The 23,318-nt window shown below is 32.0% G+C and overlaps 2 protein-coding genes across 2 annotated transcripts; both read left to right on the plus strand.

Moving 5' to 3' along the window:
• Window positions 1-82: 82 nt before the first annotated feature.
• LOC149533415 (uncharacterized) lies at window positions 83-18,055 on the plus strand. The gene is made up of 8 exons (XM_089805854.1): window positions 83-223; window positions 359-489; window positions 14,528-15,250; window positions 15,347-15,398; window positions 16,103-16,266; window positions 16,362-16,852; window positions 17,165-17,752; window positions 18,000-18,055. Exons 1-8 carry the CDS (start codon window positions 83-85, stop codon window positions 18,053-18,055), a joined length of 2,346 nt encoding a protein of 781 aa, XP_089661980.1.
• A 3,333-nt stretch (window positions 18,056-21,388) lies between these two features.
• LOC149533416 (C4-beta,C20-epoxidase-like) lies at window positions 21,389-23,108 on the plus strand. Its single transcript, XM_089805855.1, has 2 exons — window positions 21,389-21,753; window positions 22,520-23,108. Exons 1-2 carry the CDS (start codon window positions 21,389-21,391, stop codon window positions 23,106-23,108), a joined length of 954 nt encoding a protein of 317 aa, XP_089661981.1.
• Window positions 23,109-23,318: the final 210 nt, after the last annotated feature.

Genomic DNA, 23,318 nt, shown 5'->3' on the forward strand with positions numbered 1-23,318 from the left:
GAAGTATCGAATCGTGCCTAGAACAAAACAAGAAAGCGACTGGTAAGAAGAACAAGGGGTCACTCATAGCCTGAGTAACACAATGATGGGAGCAACGGCTGCAGCCCCTGTAGGAGTGGTAGCCGGTTCTGGACGTGAGCTGTCGAATCCTCCCACAGACGGCATCTCAAATCTGCACTTTTCCAACCACAGCGATCACTTACTTGTTTCCTCCTGGGATAGGGTAACCCTATGCTTCTGCCAAGTTCTAGAAAATTCTGTTTGAAAACTTTAGAAATTTTGAGTCCCGAGAGTGAGTTATTTATTTTTAGGTTCTGCAAATCTGTTTGCTATGGGTGACTTTTCTCTGCTGAAACAGAGGGTAAGGTTATACGATGCCAGTACAAATTTGTTGAAGGGACAGTTTCAACACGGCGACGCTGTTCTGGATTGCTGCTTCCATGACGATGCTTCTGGATTTAGCGGAAGCGCCGACCACACTGTTAGAAGGTATGCTGTGTTTACTTTTCCTTTTTTCGTTGCTCCTATATAGTTTTAGTCTCATTTCATGCTTTGGATTCTGTATACTCTGAACATCCGCATTTGAGGTCCTCATGATCACGTTTTAAAAAATCCTAATGTAGGGTCTTACATCTCCAATTAGCTGAACTAATGATACGAGGTTTTTGACTTCTGAATTCATCATATGAAGTTTTCAAATAATCAAATCCAGCATCTTAGATCTTCAGTTAGCCGAATTTAGGGTCTAAATAGCTAAATTTATTGGAGCTCTTGTTACTCACGAGGTTCCCCTTGATTATTGGTGGCTTGACCACACAATGCAAGGCTAAGTGTCATTTGTTAAAATGAGTGATGCCACGTATGCAAGACAGCAGAGGTTGTGTGATGAAACAAAGTATGTTGTCACAGGTTGATGTATTTAGAAAGTCAAACACATAGTTTTTGATGAATAGTCCTTTTCAATTAATAAAATTTACTAAGATTACAATTTACAAAAAATATTTAAAACAACCTCATGCTGCCAAGGCAGTACTAGTAGAGGGAGGAGGATCATCTTTATCAGGAAATCTCTACGCATTAGTGGGATTGTGAGGCGGACTAGGAACAGTTCAGCCGTTAGCAACATCGGCAGGATCTTGGGTAGTTGCAGTCTCCGCATCCTTCTTGTCTGGCCGCAGAGGAGAAATTGCCAAGGCCAGCTGGGAAAACTTGCTAGGGGGAGGAGCCGGAGACCAGCTAGAAGCCCACCCAGGGGGGGAGCCGGGGACCAGCTTGAACCACCACGTGGTGGGGAAGCGGAGCGGCGCCTCCAACCGCCATGACTACCGCTGGGAGAGCGATGGCGGGGACCCTGGGAGCGCGACGTGTGTAAATGGCGGCAAGAGGACTGGCGTCTGGAACGGTGACCGCGGGATGAGGAAGCATCAGCTAAGGCATCTAGAGGCACTCTGGCAATGGTACAAGGAGCATTGCCGTAGTGGTTTAACAATTCTTGTAAGTGGGCAACCTCCAGTGCAACTTTATTAGCTTGCACCTGTATCTGCATAATGACATTGTTACAAATGCATGTCTTAGTGTACATTGCAATGTTAACATCCAAAAAACTGTGAGTGAATAGAGAAAATTAGTTTGACTTGCTATGCTGCTTGAAATGCGAGATAGCTGACTGTGTGTGAGACAATCAATGCATTTATTTTGGAGCATAGGAGAAGTCTATTGGCTTAATTAATTTATTAATTATCATTTTTAATTTACAATTTTATTTTCAAATAGCCGTAATAAATATTATTTCATATAGGAGCATAACAAATAAAATTATTTAAAACTTTATTTGTTTCTACATTTGACAATGCAAAGATTATGGTTAATTTCTAGAGAGAAAATGTATCAAAGACAAGGAAAAAAATTAAGTAATTTTTTTTAAAAAATTGCCAAAAACATGGTGATTTTTATCTATTTGATTGTTTTTAAGTTCTTTTAAAATTTTGTCATAGAAAATAGTCCATAAAATATGTAAAATAATCATAGCATTTATAATGATATGAATAGTTCATAACTCTATTTATTGTAAATTTCTTGATGTTCTACTTTATATAGAAACCTAAGAATGACAAGGCCAAACAATAGTCCATAGTACAAGAGACCTATGCCAATTTCTTGTTCTCCTTAGATATCTAAGAAGTATGATACTAACTCAAAATAAAAATTTATTAAATTTGGACCCTGATCTATTGTAAAATATCAGAATAGGTCTTTGGTGAGAAAAAAATTGTACTTAATATTTTTAGGAAAAAGAAGTATCTATCTTTTATAAATTGTAAGATGCATTTATATTATTTCATTTAAAAAGTTTTATACTATTATACTTCTTATTGTAATACAACTTACAACTCTAATCAAACTTAAACTGTTTTCTAAAAAATACATATTATAAAATATATTTTTGTTGTAAATTCTTAAATAACTGTGAACTAGAATCCTATTGCTTCTGCAATAAGCAACGCTTCCATTTTTCAATTGGCAGAATGTTTAGGATTTAATCCCTGCATCCCCTTCCATTGATTTCTAAATAGAAATAACTTATGAAACCTTTCTACTAATGTTAAGAGTGTCATGAGTTAGTACTTGTTTTCGTTTTTGCATTTGTATATGGGAAGAAATACATAATTTTCACTATACTATGAATCACACTTCTACCATGACAAGGCCACCTTCAGGTGAGGAAGTTTGCAGGGACAAAAATTGTCCCCAAATAATAAAGCATTTTATGAATTGTTTAATATTATTAGTAGTATAATGATGTATGACAGTTGTTAAATGACTTTCTTTTCTTTATCTATCGAAGGTGATGAATTGGTTGGGCTGACTCCTAAGTACATATTTGAATTTGGGTGCTAGTTAAATTAAGAAAAAAATGATAAATTTAGTGGGAGATTTAGTTTAAATGTATTGGTTGCACTTCTAAAAATGGTGTATAAAGAATGTCATTAAAGTTTCTTTTATTGAGTTTCCAAATTATGGTTCGAGATCAATTGATATTAATATAGTAGTAGAGCACATTTTATAATAATTTTAAAAAATGTATTTATGTAAATACAATCTTAAATTTTAAGTTTTTATACAAGAAATAATAATTAATCTTAATGATTAATAGTAAATAAATAATGAATGTATTTAATTTTATATAGATTAAATGTGAAGGGTATAGAGCTATTTAATTCAAGAGTAATGATGTGTTTTTATTTTTAATTTGAGAAAAGATAGGTGCTTTTCATTTTTTAGTTATTTCTTTCTACTATGTAGATCCAATTTGAAAGACTTTTTTCTTTTTATTATTAAATTTGTGGATTTTTCTTTTCTTTATTTTTCTGTTAAATATATTATACTACTATAAATGTATTTTTCTTCTATTAATTAATGCATAGAATTGATAGTGTGGGAAACACCATAAAAGTCCTTGTTTTAGGTTTTTCTTTGCTCATAATTAAGAGCTTTCTATACCTTTTACTCATACATACTGATTTTCTCCATTTATAGGGAAGATCATAGATAGACCATGCCTAAATTTTTGAAAGTGTCCTAGACTTGACTTTCTTCTGGCCATTTGATTTCCCATCTAGTTGTCATTCAAATATGTAGGACAAGATCTTTATTTAAAATTATTATTATAATATTTTTCTGATGTAGGAACATCATAGGTTGCACTACTATCCTGCATGTTTTTAGTTTTTATCTTGCAACTGAAACTAGGTTCTATTGAAACTACATATTCTGGTTTCTAGATGCCTATTGTAGACTATGTAATTATTTCTTCACAACGAATGAAGGGCTATGCACTTCAAATATTGAAGATGGCCTAGAGTAATATCTATTTTTTAGAGTGCAAGTTCTAACTCCTCATGAGTTAGGAGATATGGCAATTCTCTCAGAACATCAATTTCTGGCAGTTCTGTATGACAATTTACTGTGCTTAACTTTCAAAATGGATGCGCACTTTTCCTTGATGAATCAAACCTTGTGTATTAAAGGGTTTGTAGAGGACCTAGATATCTACCCACAATTCAAAGTGAGAGTTCTAACTCAATTGGAGCTAGGAGATATCACAATTTTTATTAGACATTGATTTCAAGATAGTTAATTGTTGTTGCAAGTTGACTTGTGGCATTTAATTTATGTATTGTATTTCATTTAGTTATGAGCTAACTTGTGGATTCTTCATGTTCTAGAATGATCTATAAGCCATTTTGGCTAGTATAAATAGAGTTTTTAGGCTAAGAGCTAGGTAGTGTAGTTAGGAGTTTTAGGGAGTTTTGAAGAGGATTACAGAGTAGAATGGGAAAGTGTGAATTTTTTGTTGATCTATGTGTATGAATGTATTTTGTATCTGGCCATAACCTCGAAGGATTTAGAGCTTGGCATGTATGTTGAATATTTGAAGAGTCAATAAAGGTATTTTTCTTTTCCTCCTCCTTTGGTTGTTGTTCTTCCTTTGGTTGTTGTTATTTGTGTTTGTTTCTATTGTGTTAACTCTTGTAGGGTGGTTTGGAGAGTTGGGTGTGCCTTTGGCCCTAGTTTTTCCTATCCTCCCTTGTGTCAAATGGTATAAGAGCTTTAGGTTCATCCTTGTGGCGATTGGATCATGTAAAACCCTATTTTAGATTTAGTAATAGGGCGGTAGATCTGCGAATTTGACCTATAACTTGTAGAGGGTTATGATCTTGCAGGACCCTAATTTGTAAAGATGGTTCATGGTAGAGGAAATGCTAATATAATGCTATATTGGATACATTGAAACAAATTGTAGTTAGATTAGATGCTGTGGAGATAGCCCAGAGGAGAGGAGCGCATCTTGAGGATGTGAGTGATTATGAAGTAGCAACACCAAACCATAATCCAAAACCTAAAGAAGACCAAGATGAGGAAGGATTGTTTAGAGTATTGTCTAGGGAAAATTCAAAGCCTACTATAAAAGTTGTTCCTTATGATGAAAAATTGGATACCAATGTTGTGTTGGATTTGATCTCAGATATGGAGAAGTTCTTTGAGTATGAAAACACTCCTAATAATAGAAAGGTGAAGATTGTAGTTTCTAGGCTAAAAAGTCATGCTTCATTGTGGTGGGAGCATTTGACAAATAATAGAAAAAGGAGAGGAAAGGAGAACACCATACTTTGGCCGAAGATGGTGAACAAGCTAAAGAAAAAATTGCTTCCTACTAATTACCATGTTATCTTGTTGACAAAGATGCAAAATTTGAGACAAAAGGACATGACTTTGAAAGAGTATACTGAAGAATTCTATAGATTGGACATTAGATCTAGAAATGTGGATGATGATGTTGAAAAAATTGCAAGGTACATAAACGGATTGAGATCTACAATTCAAGATGAAATAAGTTTTGTGAAGTTGGAAAGTGTAGAAGAAGATATTAGTATTCCTTGAAAGCTGAGGAGATTTTGACAAAGAAGCATGAACAAAAACACAGAGATAGAGATGGTAGATTCTAGAGAGGAAGAGGTAGATCCTATGTAGAAAGTGGCAGATATGACAATTTTGTGCAAGATAAAGACAAATCTAAATGGAAGAATGATGACAAAGACATGACTAAGTGGAAAGGTAGTAGCTCATAGCAAGGAGGTACTGGATCTTACCAAAGAAGAGGTAATTCTTACCATAGTGGTGGTTTCCATGGTAATTGTTTCAGATGTGGAAAATAAGGGCATAGATTTTTTGAATATAGATCTTCTAAAAATGGGAAGAATAATAGAAATTCTAAGATTCAAGAAGACATTGAGAGTTCACCAAGTGGACCTAAGGCTGGAGAAAACCTAATGGTGAGAAGAACCTTATGTAATAAGGGAAGTAATGAGGAACCTGTCCTTAGAAGAAGTCTTTTCAAGACCAGATGTAAGATGGATGGAAAATGCTACAAAGTAATCATTGATAGTGGAAGTTCTACAAATTTGGCATCAAAAGAGTTGGTTAAAAAGTTGAAGTTGCAGAGGCTAAAACTTCCCAAATTTTATCATGTTTCATGGATCAAAGATGAGCATAAGATATTGGTAAGTGAGCAATGCCTTGTGAAGTTTAAAATTAGACATTACTTTGATGAAGTCTTGTTTGATATTATATCTATGGATTGTTGTCATATTTTGCTGGGTAGACCTTGGCAATATGATAGATATGCTATGCATGATGGAAGATTGAATCAATATACTCTTTGGGTAAATGGAAAGAAGAAAATATTGTTGCCTTTGATTGAAAGTCCAGATAAGGTCAGTTGTACTACAATAAAAAATTTCATGGTTAATGGAAAGAAATTTGAAAAGGAAGTAAAGAAGAACCAAGGTTTTTTTTTTCTATAGTTCCTAGAGGACCAAGTGTTGGTGACAATGACCATGTGATAGTAGAAGCTGGTAATGACAAAGTGACATTATAAATTGTAGAAATGTTGAAGGAGTACAAAGATATTGGTTTTAAGGATATTCCTAATGGTTTACCTCCAATAAGAAGTATAAGTAATTGTATGAATCTAATTCTTGGAGCTAGTTTTCCAAACATAGCGCCATATAGATTGACACCTATAGAGAATGAAGAAGTTAATAAACAAGTGCATGAGTTGTTGCAAAAAGGTTTGATTAGAGAAAGTTTGAGTCTATGTCTTGTACCTACTATATTAGCACCTAAAAAGAATAGAGAATGGTGAATGTGTACTGATTCTAGAGCTATTAGCAAGATCACAATGAAATATAGGTTTCCTATGTCGAGGATGGATGACATAATGGACTATTTAAGTGGAGTAAAGTATTTTACTAAGATTGATTTGAATAGTGGCTATCATCAGATCGAAATTAGAAAAAGTGATGAATGGAAGACTACTTTCAAGACAATAGATGGTTTGTCTGAATGGTTGGTTATACCTTTTGGTTTGACTAATGCACCTAGTATTTTCATGAGGTTGATGAATGAAGTTCTGAAAAGATTCTTGGGTAAGTTTTTTATTGTTTATTTAGATGACACTCTAATATTTAGTAAGACTAAGGAAGAACATCTAGAGCATATTAGACAAGTATTGCAGAGGTTGAAATTAAAAAAGTTGTTGATTAATCTAAAAAAGTGTTCTTTTATGCAAAAGGAGATTTGTGTTTGGGATTTATGATTTCAGCTAATGGTTTAAAGATAGATCATGAGAAGGTTAAAGAAATTTTGGAATGGCCTACACCTAAGAATGTGGATGAGGTAAGATCATTTAATGGTTTGGCTAGTTTTTACAGAAAGTTAATAAAGAATTTTAGTTCTATTTGTAATACTATGACTGAGACAATGAGGGGAGAGATAAAGGAATTCAAGTGGACACATGGAGCTGATAAGAGTTTTGAGACTTTGAAACAAAAGGTTGTTGTATTATGTGTATTGGCTTTACCTAATTTCAATAAAATATTTCAAGTTGAATGTGATGCAAGTGGTAATGCAATAGGAACTATATTAAGTCAAGAAGGTAAACTTATTGTTTTCTTTAGTGAAAAGTTGAATGATGTTAAAAGGAAGTATTCTGTATATGATCAAGAATTTTATGCTATTTTCTAAGCATTGAAGAAGTGGAGACATTGTTTGATTCCTAAGGAGTTTGTGTTGTATAATGAGCATAAAGCCTTACAATACTTGGGAAGTCAACATAAATTGAACTAGAAACATATGAAGTGGGTTGAGTACTTGCAGAGTTTTACATTTTTCATCAAGAAAAAGAATGTAGTCACTAATAGAGTTGCTAATGCATTGAGTAGAAGACATTCTTTGTTGACTAAAATGAAGGTTGAAGTACTTGATTTTGATGAAATGAAAGAGTTGTATGATGCTTATCCTCATTTTTTTGAGGTGTCGATAGAGTGTAGAGCACCAAATCTAACGTATCACATAAGTAAGTATGATGAGTATTTAATTCAATAAGGTATGTTGTTCAAAGGTATTGAGTTGTGTATTACTAAAAGTTCTATGAGGTTGAATCTGATTAAGGAAAAGCATAGTGGTGGCTTAGCTAGACATTTTGGAATTGATAATACATTAACTCTTCTAAAAGAGAAGTATTATTGGCCACAAATGTATAAAGATGTTCAAAAATTTGTGAAGAGTTGTGGAGTTTGTCAAGTTGCAAAAGGAGTGAGTCAAAATAATGATTTGTATACACCTATTACTATTCCTGAGAAACTTTGGAGTGACATTAGTATAAATATTTGTCCTTGGATTACCTAAGACAATAAAGGGGTATTATTCCATATTTGTTATTGTGAACATATTTTCTAAGATGGCTCATTTTATACCATGTAAGAAGACATCAGATGCTGAAAATGTTGTTAAACTTTTCTTTAAGGAGATTGTGAGATTGCATGGATTATCAAGAAATATTATTTTTGACAGAGACAGTAAGTTTGTTGGTTATTTTTGGAAGACTTTGTGGAAGAAGATGGATACTAAGTTGAAGTTTAGTTCTACATTTCATCCATCTAGAAAAATGGATAGATAGAGGCTGTGAATAGAAGCTTGGGTAATTTGTTGAAATGTTTAGTTGGGAATAAGCTAAGTAATTGGGAGATAGTATTGGCATAAGCTAAATTTACATATAATAATTTTATGAATAGGAGTATAGGGAAGACACCTTTTGAGATTATTAATGGAATGAAGCCTAGAGGAGTATCAAATTTGAGAGATATTGCTGGTGAAAAAAAGAGAAGTGCAAAAGAAGAATTTGTTGATTTTATGAAGTTTTTTCATAAAGAAATTAAGTTGAGGTTAAAAAAAATTAATCAGAAGTATAAGGAGAATGTTGATCAGTCTATGAGACATCATGATTTTCAAGTTGGTGATGAAGTGATGATTCATTTGAAGAAATGAAGATTTTCAGTTGGAACATATAGTAAGTTAAAGATGAAGAAATTTGGACCTTGTAAATTCTTGAATAAATTTGATAGTGGTAGTGCTTATGAAGTTGAGTTACTTGATGACATAAATATATTTCCTATATTCAATGTTGCTAATTTATACAAGTATCATGAGTTAGATGATGAAGTTATTGTAATAGAGGACTATCCTAAGAAGAAGATTGAAGAAGTTCAATAGATATTGGATTAGAGAATTCGTAAGAGCACAAGGGGAAAAGATTATTATGAATATCTAGTGAAGTGGAAGAACAAACCTATGGAAGATGTTTCATTGATTTTTCAACCTGAGTTGGATTTAGCTTAGGTTGTGACATCTCAATGAATTAGGAGAATTGAATTTCTTCCAACCCTAATTGTCTAATGTAGGAGCACCCTAGGTTGCACTACTATCCTACATGTTTTTAGTTTTTTATCTTGCTACTTAAACTAGGTTTTTCTGAAATTGCATTTTCTAGTTTCTAGGTGCTTGTTGCAAACCATATAATTAATTTTTCATAATGAATGAAGGTTGCACACTTCAAATATTGGAGATGGCCTAGAGTAATATCTATGTTCCAAAGCTCAAGTTCTAACTCATCATGAGTTAAGAGATATGAGAATTCTCTCAGAATATCGATTTCTAGCAGTTTTGTGCAACAGTTTAATGTGCTTAACTTTCAAAATGGATGTGCACTTTTCCTTGATGAAGTAAACCTTGCACACTAAAGAGTTTGTAAAGGACCTAGATATCTACCCACAATTTGAAGCATGAGTTCTAACTCAATTAGAGCTACGAGATATCACAATTTTTATCAAACATTGATTCCAAGACAGTTAATTACTGTTGCAGGTCGACTTGTGGCATTTAATTTATTTATTTGTGTTTAATTTGTGTTATGAGCCAACTTGTGGCTTCTCCATGTTCTAAAATGGTCTATAAACCATTTTGGCTAGTATAAATAGAGTGTTTAGGCTAGGAGCTAGGGCAGTTAAGTTAAGAGTTTTAGGGAGTTTTGAAGAGGATTGCAAAGCAGAACTAGAAAGTGTGAATTTGTTGTTGATCTATGTGTATGAATGTATTTTGTATCTGGCCATAACCCAGAAACCCTTAGAGTTGGGCATGTATGTTGAATATTTAAAGAATCAATATTTTCCATAATGAATGAAGGGTTGCACACTTCAAGGATAGGAGAAGGCCTAGAGTACTATCTATGTTCCAGAGCTCAAGTTCTAACTCGTCATGAGTTAGGAGATATGGAAATTCTCTTAGAATATTGATTTCTAGTAGTTTTGTGCGACAGTTTACTGTGCTTAACTTTCAGAATGGATGTGCACTTTTCCTTGATGAATTAAACCTTGCAGACTAAAGAGTTTGTAAAGGACCTAGATATCTACCCACAATTTCTAGCATGAGTTATAACTCAATTAGAGCTAGGAGATATCCCAATTTTTATCAGACATTGGATAGTTAATTACTGTTGTAGGCAAACTTGTGGCATTTAATTTATGTATTTGTGTTTAATTTGTGTTATGAGCCAACTTGTGGCTTCTCCATGTTATAAAATGATCTATAAACCATTTTGGCTTGTATAAATAGAGTGTTTAGGCTAGGAGCTAGGGCAATTAAGTTAAGATTTTTAGAGAGTTTTGAAGAGGATTGCAAAGCAGAATTGGAAAGTGCAAATTTGTTGTTGATCTACGTGTATGAATGTATTTTGTATCTCGCCATAACCTAGAAGGCCTTAGAGTTGGGCATGTATGTTGAATATTTAAATAATCAATAAAAGTATTTTTTTCTTCCTCCTCCTTTGGTTTTTGTTCTTTGTGTTTTCTTCCATTGTGTTAACTCTTGCAGAGTGGTTCAGAGAGCTGGCTGTGCTCTGGCCCTAGTTTTCCCTATCCTTCCTTGCATCATTTTCAAAAATGGTGGATTTGAAGCAATATTAATATTTTTGATTACCTATTTTTATGTGCATATAGGGGAGAGGACCTAGTACTTGAGCACCCTAACTTCATGCTTATCAAAATCTTATGTGGAAATTACAATTTTCTACAGTCACTTACTTGGCAAGTCATATTCTTATAATTAAGGTTAAAAGATGCCGTATTTTTTGTCAAGTTGTCCAAAACAACCCAAATAAAAAGTGAGACCAGTGGTCATGCAAAAATGTTCTCATTCTTGCACAGCTGATGTGGCATCACATCATTGGTTGATTACATTTCATTGAATTATGGGTAGTTTATTGTACTAACAATTTTAAAGTCACAATTAGAAGTACAATATTGTCCAAAAAGTTAGGCCTACTGAGAGTTGAAAAAAAACATGGGTTTGATGTAGCATGGTGAAAAATAAGTGAAACAAGAAATTTTGTAATGCTATAGTAACAACAAAGCTGTTGTGAATTGATAAAGAAAATATTGATAAATTTGTGGGTGTATAGTCAATGATCAACAACTAGACTAGTGTTTTTATGTAATCAAAATATTGTATATCATATTCATATATATATATATATATATATATATATATATATATATATATATATATATATATATCTATTTTGATGTGTTTTTGGTTAGTTTCATTTCATTTTCTATATCTCCTCTTTCTCTTACCATCATAAATATTATACCTTTTTCTTATTGTTACTTATTGAATGGAATGGCAATAGCCAGAAAACTGTAGAGTAGAATCCATAGATGAAGGGATTTTGATGTCCTTAGTTTTTGAGAAGCACCCAAAGCTTCAAAGGAATAGTTCTCTTGCACACAAACATATACGCTGTCAGATAGTTTAACCAAATATTTGATAAAAGTAGAAGACACATAGTGCCTAGAAGCCATTGTCAATTCCTCCTCATCTTCATGCTACTGGGCAACATACATTATCAGCAATCCTTCTTCAATGTTGGCAAGAACAAAATCCTCCCTTGGTTTCTACAATGATGGATTCTTTCTATGTTGAAATACACCACACAAAGAAAGCCTTGAAACTATGATTATTTCCTTCTACTAATCACCATAAAGCATCCTTTTTCTTCAAACCCACAAACCTAAAAGTAATTAGGGGTGCATGACCAAAGATGCACAATAACAGATGACCATAAATGCAACCCCATGTGTATTGACAAGAAATAATTAAAGGGCTAAAATACAAGGGAGCATTGAAAGCATAAGCACCATCTTATCTATTAAGTATATATGATTTTAAGCGTGACTATTTTAGTATATTTGTGTAACTATCATTATGCCGAGAGGCATATACAATGGGAGCAAGAGGAGCCAACACAATAATATGCTGACGAATATTCCCGTGTAAGGAAAAAAGATTTCACGGGAGTTACAGATGATTTAAATTAAATATTCATCACCACCTATTGGAATCATTTCAAATTTGTAACTGGCAATCAAAATGGTATTAAAATCGTTTCAAATATCATGCCATGCAAAAATTAAAGACCAGTCTGTCATACGTTTCAGTTTTTGGAAGTGGAACGATAGAAAATTCTTCTATTTATATGTGCCCAGAGCTCCTTTTTACTGAACATCTGATCGAGCAGAGCAGAGTATTTGCTGGGTGAGCAGAGTATTTTCTGGGTGAGCAGAGTATTTTCTATTAGAAGCACTTGAATTTGTGTGGAGTGGATTCGATCAAGGTATGTACGTAAGTTGTGAGAATTAATCATTTTTCACTTTTTAATCAGCATATGTGATCTCTTTATTTCCTAATGTCAAATTTTGTTAGGCCAGTAAGCATATGTGATCCCTTTGATGAAATTGAATTTTTCTATGTTAAAACATCCCAGTAGCTCTCGATGCCAGCGGTAGGTGCAGGAAATCCATCCTTATCAGGTGTTCTTTGTACTAAATTTTGTACTTCTAAAACCATTGAAAACAAAATAAAACTATAAAATTTCCTTGGATTTCCCATCTAAATTTTTTATCAATCTTGGGATTAGGTGAAACAAATTGGAGGATATATACTTGATGAGTATATGTTCTTTGTCTAAAGTTGTGAGTCTAAATCAAATTTAACAATTTATACTCAATGAGTATCTAATTAGCCGCTTGGAAGGTTTTGTCAATTAGCATACAATTAATACTCAGATCTTAAAATTTCAATGGCCTGCTGTTACTAGGTGTTCTTTGTACTGAATTTTTTGCTGCTAAAACGATTGAAAACAAAAATAAAACTACAAAATATCCTTGCATTTCCCATATAAATCGGCACATGCTTCATTTTAAATCTGTCGATTTATGCCATTTTTCCTACACAAAGAATGATAATCTGCCGATTTATGCCATTTTGCCTGCCCAAAGAATGATCTTGCATGTCCATATTCAATATATAATAGGGACTCATAGTTGCTGTAACGGGTTTATTTATAAGAAAAATTCCTGTTTATAAAAGTTTCCATTCTGTTGGTATTGGATTTTTTTTTAATTTAAATTTATCTTAAATTTTGACTTCTCTTTGTTTTTGAAGAAGGTGTAAATATTTGTCTAACAAGAATAATTGTTTATAAAGCTTTAATTTATTTAACTAATTTATTTTTAAAAAAATTAAATTATATAGATATTTGTAATAATATATTTAGAGAGGTATTGAAATACTTTGTTGGTGATATTTTAATGGAGTTGTTATATTTCCATGTTTGTTTTTATGTAGGTGTTCATAATAAGTTTACCATTTTTAAAAATTTGTAAAAATGTATTTTTTAAATTTTATATATGGAAGGCAATGCCGCCATATCAAATATAATATATTAATGTTGATATATTATTATATTTTAATTAAAATGTTAGCTTACATTTTCTAATTTTGCATATGGATGGCATTGCCGCCATATTAATTCTAATATATTCTCTCATAATAAAATGTGTTCTTTCATTTTATTTTTACTATGAGTTAATGTTATACTAACTTTTGTTATTTTTATTAAAATGTTAGTTTACATTTTCTAATTTTAAATATGGATGGCAATGCCGCCATATTTATATTATATAAATGTTGCCACTTTATCTAAAATATTTAATATTTAATATTTGTTTCATTATCTAAGTTGACTTAAAATTTAGATTCCACAATATCACTACTTTGGTGACGAAGTTTTAATAGTTCACAACTTTCCAACTTGCTTAGAATATAATTTGTATAAATTAAAGTTAGTTTAAGTTTTTTAATTTTTATATATGGAAGGCAATGCCGCCATATCAAACATAATATATTAATGTTAATATATTATTATTTTTAATTAAAATGTTAGCTTCCATTTTTTAATTTTACATATGCATGGCAATGCCGCCATATTTATATTATATTAACGTTAATAAATTCTTTCTTAATATAATGTTAGATTTTTTATTGTATTTTTAATTTACGTTTATGTCATACTAATTTCTTGTATTTTTTTAGACGAAAAATAGATTAATTGTCTTTTTAGGGAATACATATAATATATCCTAGAAAGAGGGGTTTAAAAAGGTAGAAAGAATAATTTGAAAAGCTCCTTTATTTGACAGTAATGTTAGTTTGCATTTTGTTAATGTTATACTAACTTGTTTTTTTTTATGAAAGTTTATCATACTTTTGAAGGTCCTATATGTAACAGGTGTCGACAAGAGACAAGTATTCATAGATTTTCTTCTCTAAACCATATGGATCCTGGGTCTCAGCCACAAGTGCTTGCAAATTTGACCCAAGTTGAAGAGATGTTGATTGCACGTGTTAGTCCTATACTTCAAGTTACGCATGCGACTGGTGGTCAATACAAGTACAAGGGACACACTATATGTTTTCCCCAACATGTAGAAGAAGTGTCCAAAGTTTTACCACATTCAATTGACAAGTTTCCCATAATTATTGTCTGTAGACGGGATCAACGTGGCACCAGTTATAACTTTACTGTAAATAAGGACCGTGTGTATAGAGCATTAAGGTGCAAAATAGAAAATGGCCCCTTTTATGCAGATGTTACAATCGATGAAGTTGGTCTCAATGAGTTGACTCAAAATTCTAATGATAATATTTTTAATAGGTTGAAGACAGTGCAGATGGAGTTTGATTCTGATGTAAATGAGGTAATTTTTGTTGGTCCACTCATGGAGGTAGATGAAGGTAATATACTTGAGCATACTACATCTATGGCCTCTCGACCACCCAATGCTCAAAGAGAAATGGAATTAATTCATGCATGGGTGAACAATCCTGATTCAATTCCATCTCAATTAATTGAATGGCCAGCTATAGGTGCATCTCCTATCAATGAATATGTTACATCGGGATTGTTGGATATGGCTTTTCCAACATTGTTTCCTGATGGAAGATGTGATTGGTTAGAACCAAGAATAAATTGAGTTTATCTTCATGAATTCACTAAGCATTTGATTCGGTATAGGGATCATCATTTTGGTAAACATCCATGGTTCAGGTATTTTATGACAAACATGATAATGCGACATCGTGCGCAAAGTTCATCAACTGTATTTGTAAAAAGGAATTTACAAGATTTTCCAATTATAGTCAATGAGTTACATGAACATATGGAGACTATGCCACATAGTAATTTGGCTGATAGATTGATGAGGTTTGGAACAAGTCTACGAGGCACAAGGTCGTATTGGGCTAAATGCAAAGGTGAATTGATAGACTTTCTTGACCAAGTAGGAAATCCAACAATTTTTTTCACATTAAGTGCAGCAGACATGTAGTGGCCATATTTACATGCAGTAATGCCCGGGACACTGCCAAGTGATCCACGGGAGGCTCAAAAATGGAGAAGACAAAATATCATTGACTATCCTCACATTGTTGCACATTACATGCATCTTAGACATACAATGTTTATAAAAAGAAATACTTCAAAAGGGTATGAGAGTAAAAGAATTTTGGTGTAGATATGAGTGGCAACACTGAGGTTCACCTCATGTGCATGGATTCCTATGGTTGGAAGGAGCACCAAATATGGACACTATTGATTGGGCAAATGAGGAAGAGAGGAAAAGTGCTTAAAGATATTTCATTCTATAATTCATTCATGGAATCCTAGACATGATGTGCACCAAAGAAATATACAGGTATGTTTTCAATTATATGATGCCATATCTCACTATGTTATGATTCTTAAAACTTTATTTAAGCACAAATTTTATTAATAACTAATGATAATGTCTACAACTATTTTTAGGCTTTTCAACATTTTGGTCAACATCCATCTCTCAAAGATACTGCACAACTAGCACAGATTGATATTGATGAAGACTATGAAGAGATATTGAACTATGTCGAAAGACACACTGTCTGCAAGGAGGGTGCATGCTTATGTAAAAAGAGAGGAAGAATGGTTTGTAGGTAATTGTTGTGTGAATTAAATTTTTTTTGTCCATATAATACATAAACTATTTAGGCGCATCATTACGAACTTATAACTTTATCACTCGAACCAGGTATAATGCTCCTTGGCCAGTCAATTTGGATGGGTCTAGATTATATGAGGATGCAAAAACCGGTGAAAAAAAAATTGAGCCAGCAAGAAATGATGAGAGAGTTAACACACATAATCGACACATCTTGCAGCTCTGGAGAGCTAATGTTGATTGGCAACCCATACTTTCTAAACATGCAGTTATCAACTATATTGCAAAGTATGCTTCAAAGGCTAAAAGAAGTTCTAAAATATATCATCAAATGTTTATGCGTTTATCAAACTTGGAAAATCTGGATGATCTTGCAACAAGGGCATACAGAAAGCTTCTCATAGAAACAGTTATAGAAAGAGACATTGGAGCTCAAGAAACATGTCATATGTTGTTAGAGCTTCCACTGGTGGAGTGTAGTAGAAATTTTGTTAATCTAAATGTTTCACGTGAATTTTTCAAGCCTGTAACAATTAATATAGAGAATAATGAGGAAGATCATACAAAATCTTTTATGCAAGGTTATAAATCAAGACCCCTTTGTATAGAAGGTATAACATTAATTGATGCAGCAAGATCTTGGATTTACAATCCTAAAAAAAGAGGAGATAACAAATGGGGGCCAAGAGAAATAGAAGCTACAGTTAGAGTTTCCCCAAGGTTTATATTGATTCCTTTGCGGGACTCCAACAAATGGGTTGAATTTTGTTCATCAGAATTGTTGCTCTACAAACCTTTTCATGACATTGAAAGGGACATTGGTGATAGTGATGCTACTATAGTGGCTAATTGGGAGTCACTCCATTATACTCCTTGGCATGTTCGCTGAGTAGAACCAACAGAAAATGATGAAGTTGCAAGCGACTCAGATATAGAAGATATTGTACGTGCTCAAGAGAATACTATAGAGCATGAATGGGAAATCATATCCAGGTTGCATCATGGTCAACATATGCAAGTTTTTGAAATAGACATGTTGGGAAGAAGGGATATTGATAGGAATACAAACTGGTCTATTGGATATCAATGTGAAGACAATACTATTTCAGCTATCAACTTCATTGATGAAATGAAGAAGCATGGATGTCTCATGTATGATGACATTTCACAATGCATCAACTTTTCAACTCTTACTAGAAAGAAACAAAAGGCCATTGACATTATTATGACACATTACCATAGCAATCAGGTGGGGAACCCTCTATGTATGATAATTCAAGGAACTGCAGGAACAGTAAAATCTTATCTAATTGGTGCCATCGGTCAATCTTTTCGTATGGCTACAATGCCAAATCCTTCTCCACTTCTATTACTTGCACCGACTGGAGTAGTAGCTTTCAATATAGGAGCTTCAACAATTCATTCAAAACTGCAAATACCAATAAAAGATTTTACTCAATTGGAGGGGACACGACTTACAAGTTTTCAAGAAGAAATGGCTCACATTAGATATATTTTGATTGATGAAATGAGTTTCATTGGTCAAAACTTACTGGAAAATATTGATTCCTGTCTCAAACAAGCATTCCTAGAAAATGCTGACAGAAGTTATGTAGGTAAAGCTTTTGTTGTAGTTAACTCTATTGTTGTAAACTAATATTTATACATATTGCAACCCATATGTAGTATTTCTAATACTTTTTCCAACCTTTATTTTCTTTCTTTCAGGTCTATCTATTATTTTGGTTGGTGATCTTGGTCAATTACCTCCAGTCAGTGATTAAGAATAATGCCACCATTTACATATGACCTCTATGAAAAAATGAAAAGCGTGAAGCAACTTTCAATTAGGAAGGTAGAGGAAATAAGATTGATAAGCCTTGAACATCAATGATGTAATAGTTCATAATTAATTGTTCTTCTTTTTAATGTCAAATTTGTGCTTTATTACTTTCAAACAATACATTGGTACTAGATGCTACAAAATTATATTTTCTTATTCTTTAATGTATATGAATGGTCATTATAATGTTATGTTTCCATACACTAAATTTTATTTCATTTTTCAATGCAATATAGTTTTTACATTGATATACAAGCTACACTTCATAATGTTACTTAACTTATTATGTTATGCAAAACATTTTGATTTCAAATTTATATCCCTCAAATTAACTATTATTCACATGATTCTAATTTTAAATATATATCATATTTTCTTTTACCAATGGCACCTTCTAACAGAGAATCAAGGATAGCTGACATGAGCCCAACAGCTTCCACAGGCTCGAACCATTTTATTGAGACGAAGTTTGATAGCTGCAAGCAGATAATTAAAGAGTCCTGTATAACTATGCTCATAGCTCTTGAGAATGCAGCTCTGGCAATTGATGATGTATGAGAAGTTGACATTATTGACATGGAAGATATTGCGAGATTTGTTCGTAATGCATCTGCAAAAGTAGATGTGTTTCCATCCATGATGAAAGAAGTGTACAATGATAAATTAACAAATGAAGGCTGCAATAGAAATTATATCTCTGAAGAATATGTCATGTACTTACATCATTATGGAGAAATGTTCTCCATGTAGTGAATTCAGATCTTTCAATTTTTTCATTTTACTTTATCTAAATAATTGTACTATGAGATATAATTCTCATTTTATTTGATCTATATAATTTTACTATGAGATATAATTTTTTCATTTTACTTTATTTAAATATTTGTACTATGAGAATAATGCCTCTAACCCTAACCTTGATTGTAATTCTAACTCTGACCCTAACTCTAATTCTAACTCTAACCCTAACCCTAATTCTTACCCTAACTCTAGCACTAATTCTAACTCTAACTCTAACCCCAGCTCTAACCCTATTAATAACCCTAACCTTGATTGTAACCCCAAATCTAACCCTGTTTTTAACTCTAATGCTAATCATAATCCTAACCCTAACCATAAAATAAACAAATAAATCATTACTAACTTTTATATATATATATATATATATATATATATATATATATATATATATATATATATATATATATATATATATATATATATATATATATATATATATATATATATATATATATATATATATATATATATAATTAGAAACATACTTATATATATGTGTGTGTGTGTGTGTGTGTGTGTGTGTGTGTAAATTAATTTTTCAAATTAATAAATTAATATTTTAACTCTAACTCTAATCATAATCATGACCCTAATCCTAACTGTATCTCTACTTCTAACCATAACCTTAACATTGACCCTGACTACAACTATAATCCTAACCCTAATCCTAACCCTAACCCTAACCCTAACCCTAACTCTTACTCTAACCCTAATCCTAACCCTAACCATAAAAATAAACAAATAAATCGATACTAATTTTATCAAAAATAAAAAATTAGAATATATATATATATTTTTTAAATAAAAATTATTATCATATTGTCCATATGCGTGGCGACTGCTACTAGCTTATATATATATATATATAATGCACCTATTTTAATTCAAATCGTATCCAACACAAAAAAAATATTACGATTTAAATTAAAATAGGTGCCTCGAGAAGGATGACTCTCGGCATTATATATATATACATATATATATGTATATATATATATATATATATATATATATATATACATATACATATACATATACATATACATATACATACAGATATATATATACATATACATACAGATATACATATACATATACATATACATATACATATACATATACATATATATATATATATATATATACATATATATATATATATATATATATATATATATATATATATGCTAGTTTTAAGACATTGTTGGAAAAATACATTTAGGTGAACTTAAGAGTTCGTTTGATTGAAGGAATTGAAGAGTGTAATTTTTTTAATCTAGTATTTTGGTGTAAAAAATTGAAATGGAACTTGAAAAATATAGAACTTGGTATTCCCATTGATCACCTAAAATCAAAATTTATCTTTCATGTAGAATTGCTCTAGTTCTCATTCTGATTCCAAATTGTGAAAAACAAATATTAGTTCTCATTCTAATTTCAATTTGTCAAAAATAAATATTATATATTAATTGAAACGGAAAACATTTCAGATCAGGAATGACTTATTTGGCTTCTATTTTATTAACAAAGAATAAAATAAAATTGCCATTGCTGTTTTGTCCGCATTTTTTTCACCCCGCTTACTCTGGAAATATGATCCTATTACATTATATTTCAGTATAGATATATGATTTAGATACACCAGAAAATCAAACTAAGTTTGATTTTGTCCTATGATCTTAAACTGAAGTTTGAACCAATTTATATTGATATATAATAATTAAATAAAACTAGGATTATAGGACATGCCACTCATATGCCATTATTACATAAAGATTATCATTGAGAAGCATTATCAAAATTAAAGTAATACTTATGGTCTTCAATATAAACGTCAATAAACTATATCCAATAAAATAAAATCAGGCCATGGAAATCTAAATGTATTTTTGCCCCAAATAAACAGTGTTTGAATTCAATGAAGAAAATTACAACAGATGATTTGTATTCTGGACAGTAATGAAATCTTGGAACTAAGGCATATTGGAATCTTTATACAACAGATGATTTGTATTCTGGACAGTAATGAAATCTTGGAACTAAGGCATATTGGAATCTTTCTCCCTTGTCTTCAAGTTGACAGAAATTCGATTGAATATTCCAACTGGGCGAAAAAAAATAATCAGATGAACCATTTTTAAAATATCATGACATCTCGATTACTACAGACTGGACTCGTGACTAATAAAACATTTTTCATCAGCTGTCTCTGACGTATTATGAATTGTACGCTGATTTCTTAATTGCAGTGGAATCTCTTTCCTACTCAAATGCTCCAAAAGATACGACAAGAATCATGATTATAACTGGTTCATTTCCTTACTCACTCTGCATCTTAACCATTGTCATAGATTAAAAAAGAAAAAGATTTGTGTTTTAGTTGATCCATGAAAATTAGATTTCATTAGCTTTAGGTGATCCTTGTAAATTAGGTTTCATTAGTTTTAGTTGATCCATGAAAAATCCAACAATCATGTCTTGTGAGAAAAATGACGAGCAAATTCCTGTTATTGATATTTCTCATCTAAATCATGGCCTCAATGAAGATGATACAGAAAGAGATTATGCTGAATTGAGGAGAGCTTGTGAAGAATGGGGATTTTTTGTGGTTAAGAATCATGGCATCAAGGAAGACATTATTCATCAAATGGATTCAGTTGCCAGACAAACATTTTCACTTCCGAAAGAGACCAAACAAAAATACAATGTTGGGCCCTGGAATGTTAGCTACTTGGCAGACTTGCCTGGGTTGCCCTTTTACGAGAGCATCTGCGTAGATTCTTATGCAACAGAGATTTTTTCAGAGCATCTGTGGCCTCAAGGAAACCCACAAACCTGGTACATGCAAAACAAATTTTGTTTTACTTCTACTGTGCAATCAATTATTAAAGTTTTTTGTTAGTTAGTTTGTTTTTTAACAATGTTTTTCTTGTGTAAAGAATGGGTTGAATCATAATATGATGGTTTTGCACCTTATAAACCATTATTAAAGGTTTCTCAGAAAACAGAAGCTTTTCTTCCACAATTACTTTTAATTTTATTTTAGTCTAAAATCTTTCCAAGTAATTTCTCAGGAACAGTTTCATGATATAAAATGTGATAGAAGATCTCGTTCGAATTTAGTTTTGTACATTCACACTAGTAAATAGATTCTACTCAAAATTTGGTAGTCTGAAATGAATAGCTGAAATTAAAATATAGGAAAATCTGATAGAAGATCTGGTTCCAACAGTTTTGTACATTCACAACTAAAAATTTGGTATAGTCTGAAATGAATTGCTGAAATTAAAATATAAGATATCTTGTGATATTTCTTTTCAATCTATCAATCAAACTAATATAACAATAGTTCGCTGTTTTAGAAATTTAAAATAAAATTAGATTAAGCAATATACTTCAATTTTTTTTATAGAGGTCCTCCAAAAAATATTTGTTAAGAAGTATCTTATTGAAAAAATGTTAAAATATATATAAATTATGCAAACCCATTAAAGTGGGCTATTTGATGGATTCTACAATTGAAAAAAGTAGGTATAATTTCACATAAAACATTCAAACATATTCTACCTAATCTTTATTTTTTGTAAATGGGTACGATTTTCAGCAAAATCATAGAGGATTATGGAAATGCAATCGAAGAGGTTACAAATGATATCATCAAAGCAATTCTGCGGAGCTTTGGGGTGAGCAAATATTATTCCTCATTTCAGTTTGTAAGAAAGCTTCGTATGAACTATTGTAACGCCCCTCCAGAGGAAAAGGGAGGCTGTACAACTCACACAGACCAGAATTGTATTGTGGTAATGTACCAAGATAAAATGGCGGGACTTGAGATTAAGAGCAAGGCAGGGAAATGGGTAGATGTGAAGCCTGTTGAAAACTCTCTTGTGGTTTTCATGGGGGACTCATTTAGTGCATGGAGTAATGGGAGGATTCACAATGTCATGCACAGAGTTGTGTGTGAGGGTTATTCTCGTGTGTCAGTGCCATTCTTTTACTTCTTCTCAGACAACACTCTCGTTCATGCTCCTCCTGAGTTTGTAGACAATGATCATCCTCGCCTTTATAAGCCATTTGTTTATGCAGACTACACCGAGTATTGGATGCCCAAAAAGAAGTTGAGAGTTATGAGTCCACAGTGTTTCTTAGCAGATACTCAAGAAGCTTTCCTCGAGGACTTTGCAGGCATTTGAATTGGCTGAATATTGTACCTCGAACATATGGAAATACTATCAGTGTTTGTCTGTATTTGGAATGTGTTTTCTCATTTTAGATTTCCATTGAAACAATTTTGAACTTCTCTTTCTTAAGATTTTATTAAGTACAAGAAATTAATGATTAATAGGAGTATTCCTAATTTGTTCAAATTGTTTTAAAATATATTATTAACTTCTCTTTTGATT

This window comes from Cupressus sempervirens, chromosome 10, assembly GCF_028749045.1.
Source record: "Cupressus sempervirens isolate cs-2001-9-10 chromosome 10, ASM2874904v1, whole genome shotgun sequence".
NCBI classification, from domain to species: Eukaryota; Viridiplantae; Streptophyta; class Pinopsida; order Cupressales; family Cupressaceae; genus Cupressus; species Cupressus sempervirens.

What these genes read in the sequence shown, in the direction of transcription:
- LOC149533415 (XM_089805854.1), top strand. Translation starts at nt 83, where the DNA reads ATGATGGGAGCAACGGCTGCAGCCCCTGTAGGAGTGGTAGCCGGTTCT. An exon ending in CCTGATGGAAGATGTGATTG is followed by an intron (nt 15,251 to 15,346) that starts GTTAGAACCAAG and finishes TCCATGGTTCAG; the next exon opens with GTATTTTATGACAAACATGA. An exon ending in GGAGGGGACACGACTTACAA is followed by an intron (nt 17,753 to 17,999) that starts GTTTTCAAGAAG and finishes TCTTTCTTTCAG; the next exon opens with GTCTATCTATTATTTTGGTT.
- LOC149533416 (XM_089805855.1), top strand. Translation starts at nt 21,389, where the DNA reads ATGTCTTGTGAGAAAAATGACGAGCAAATTCCTGTTATTGATATTTCT. An exon ending in CAAGGAAACCCACAAACCTG is followed by an intron (nt 21,754 to 22,519) that starts GTACATGCAAAA and finishes TACGATTTTCAG; the next exon opens with CAAAATCATAGAGGATTATG.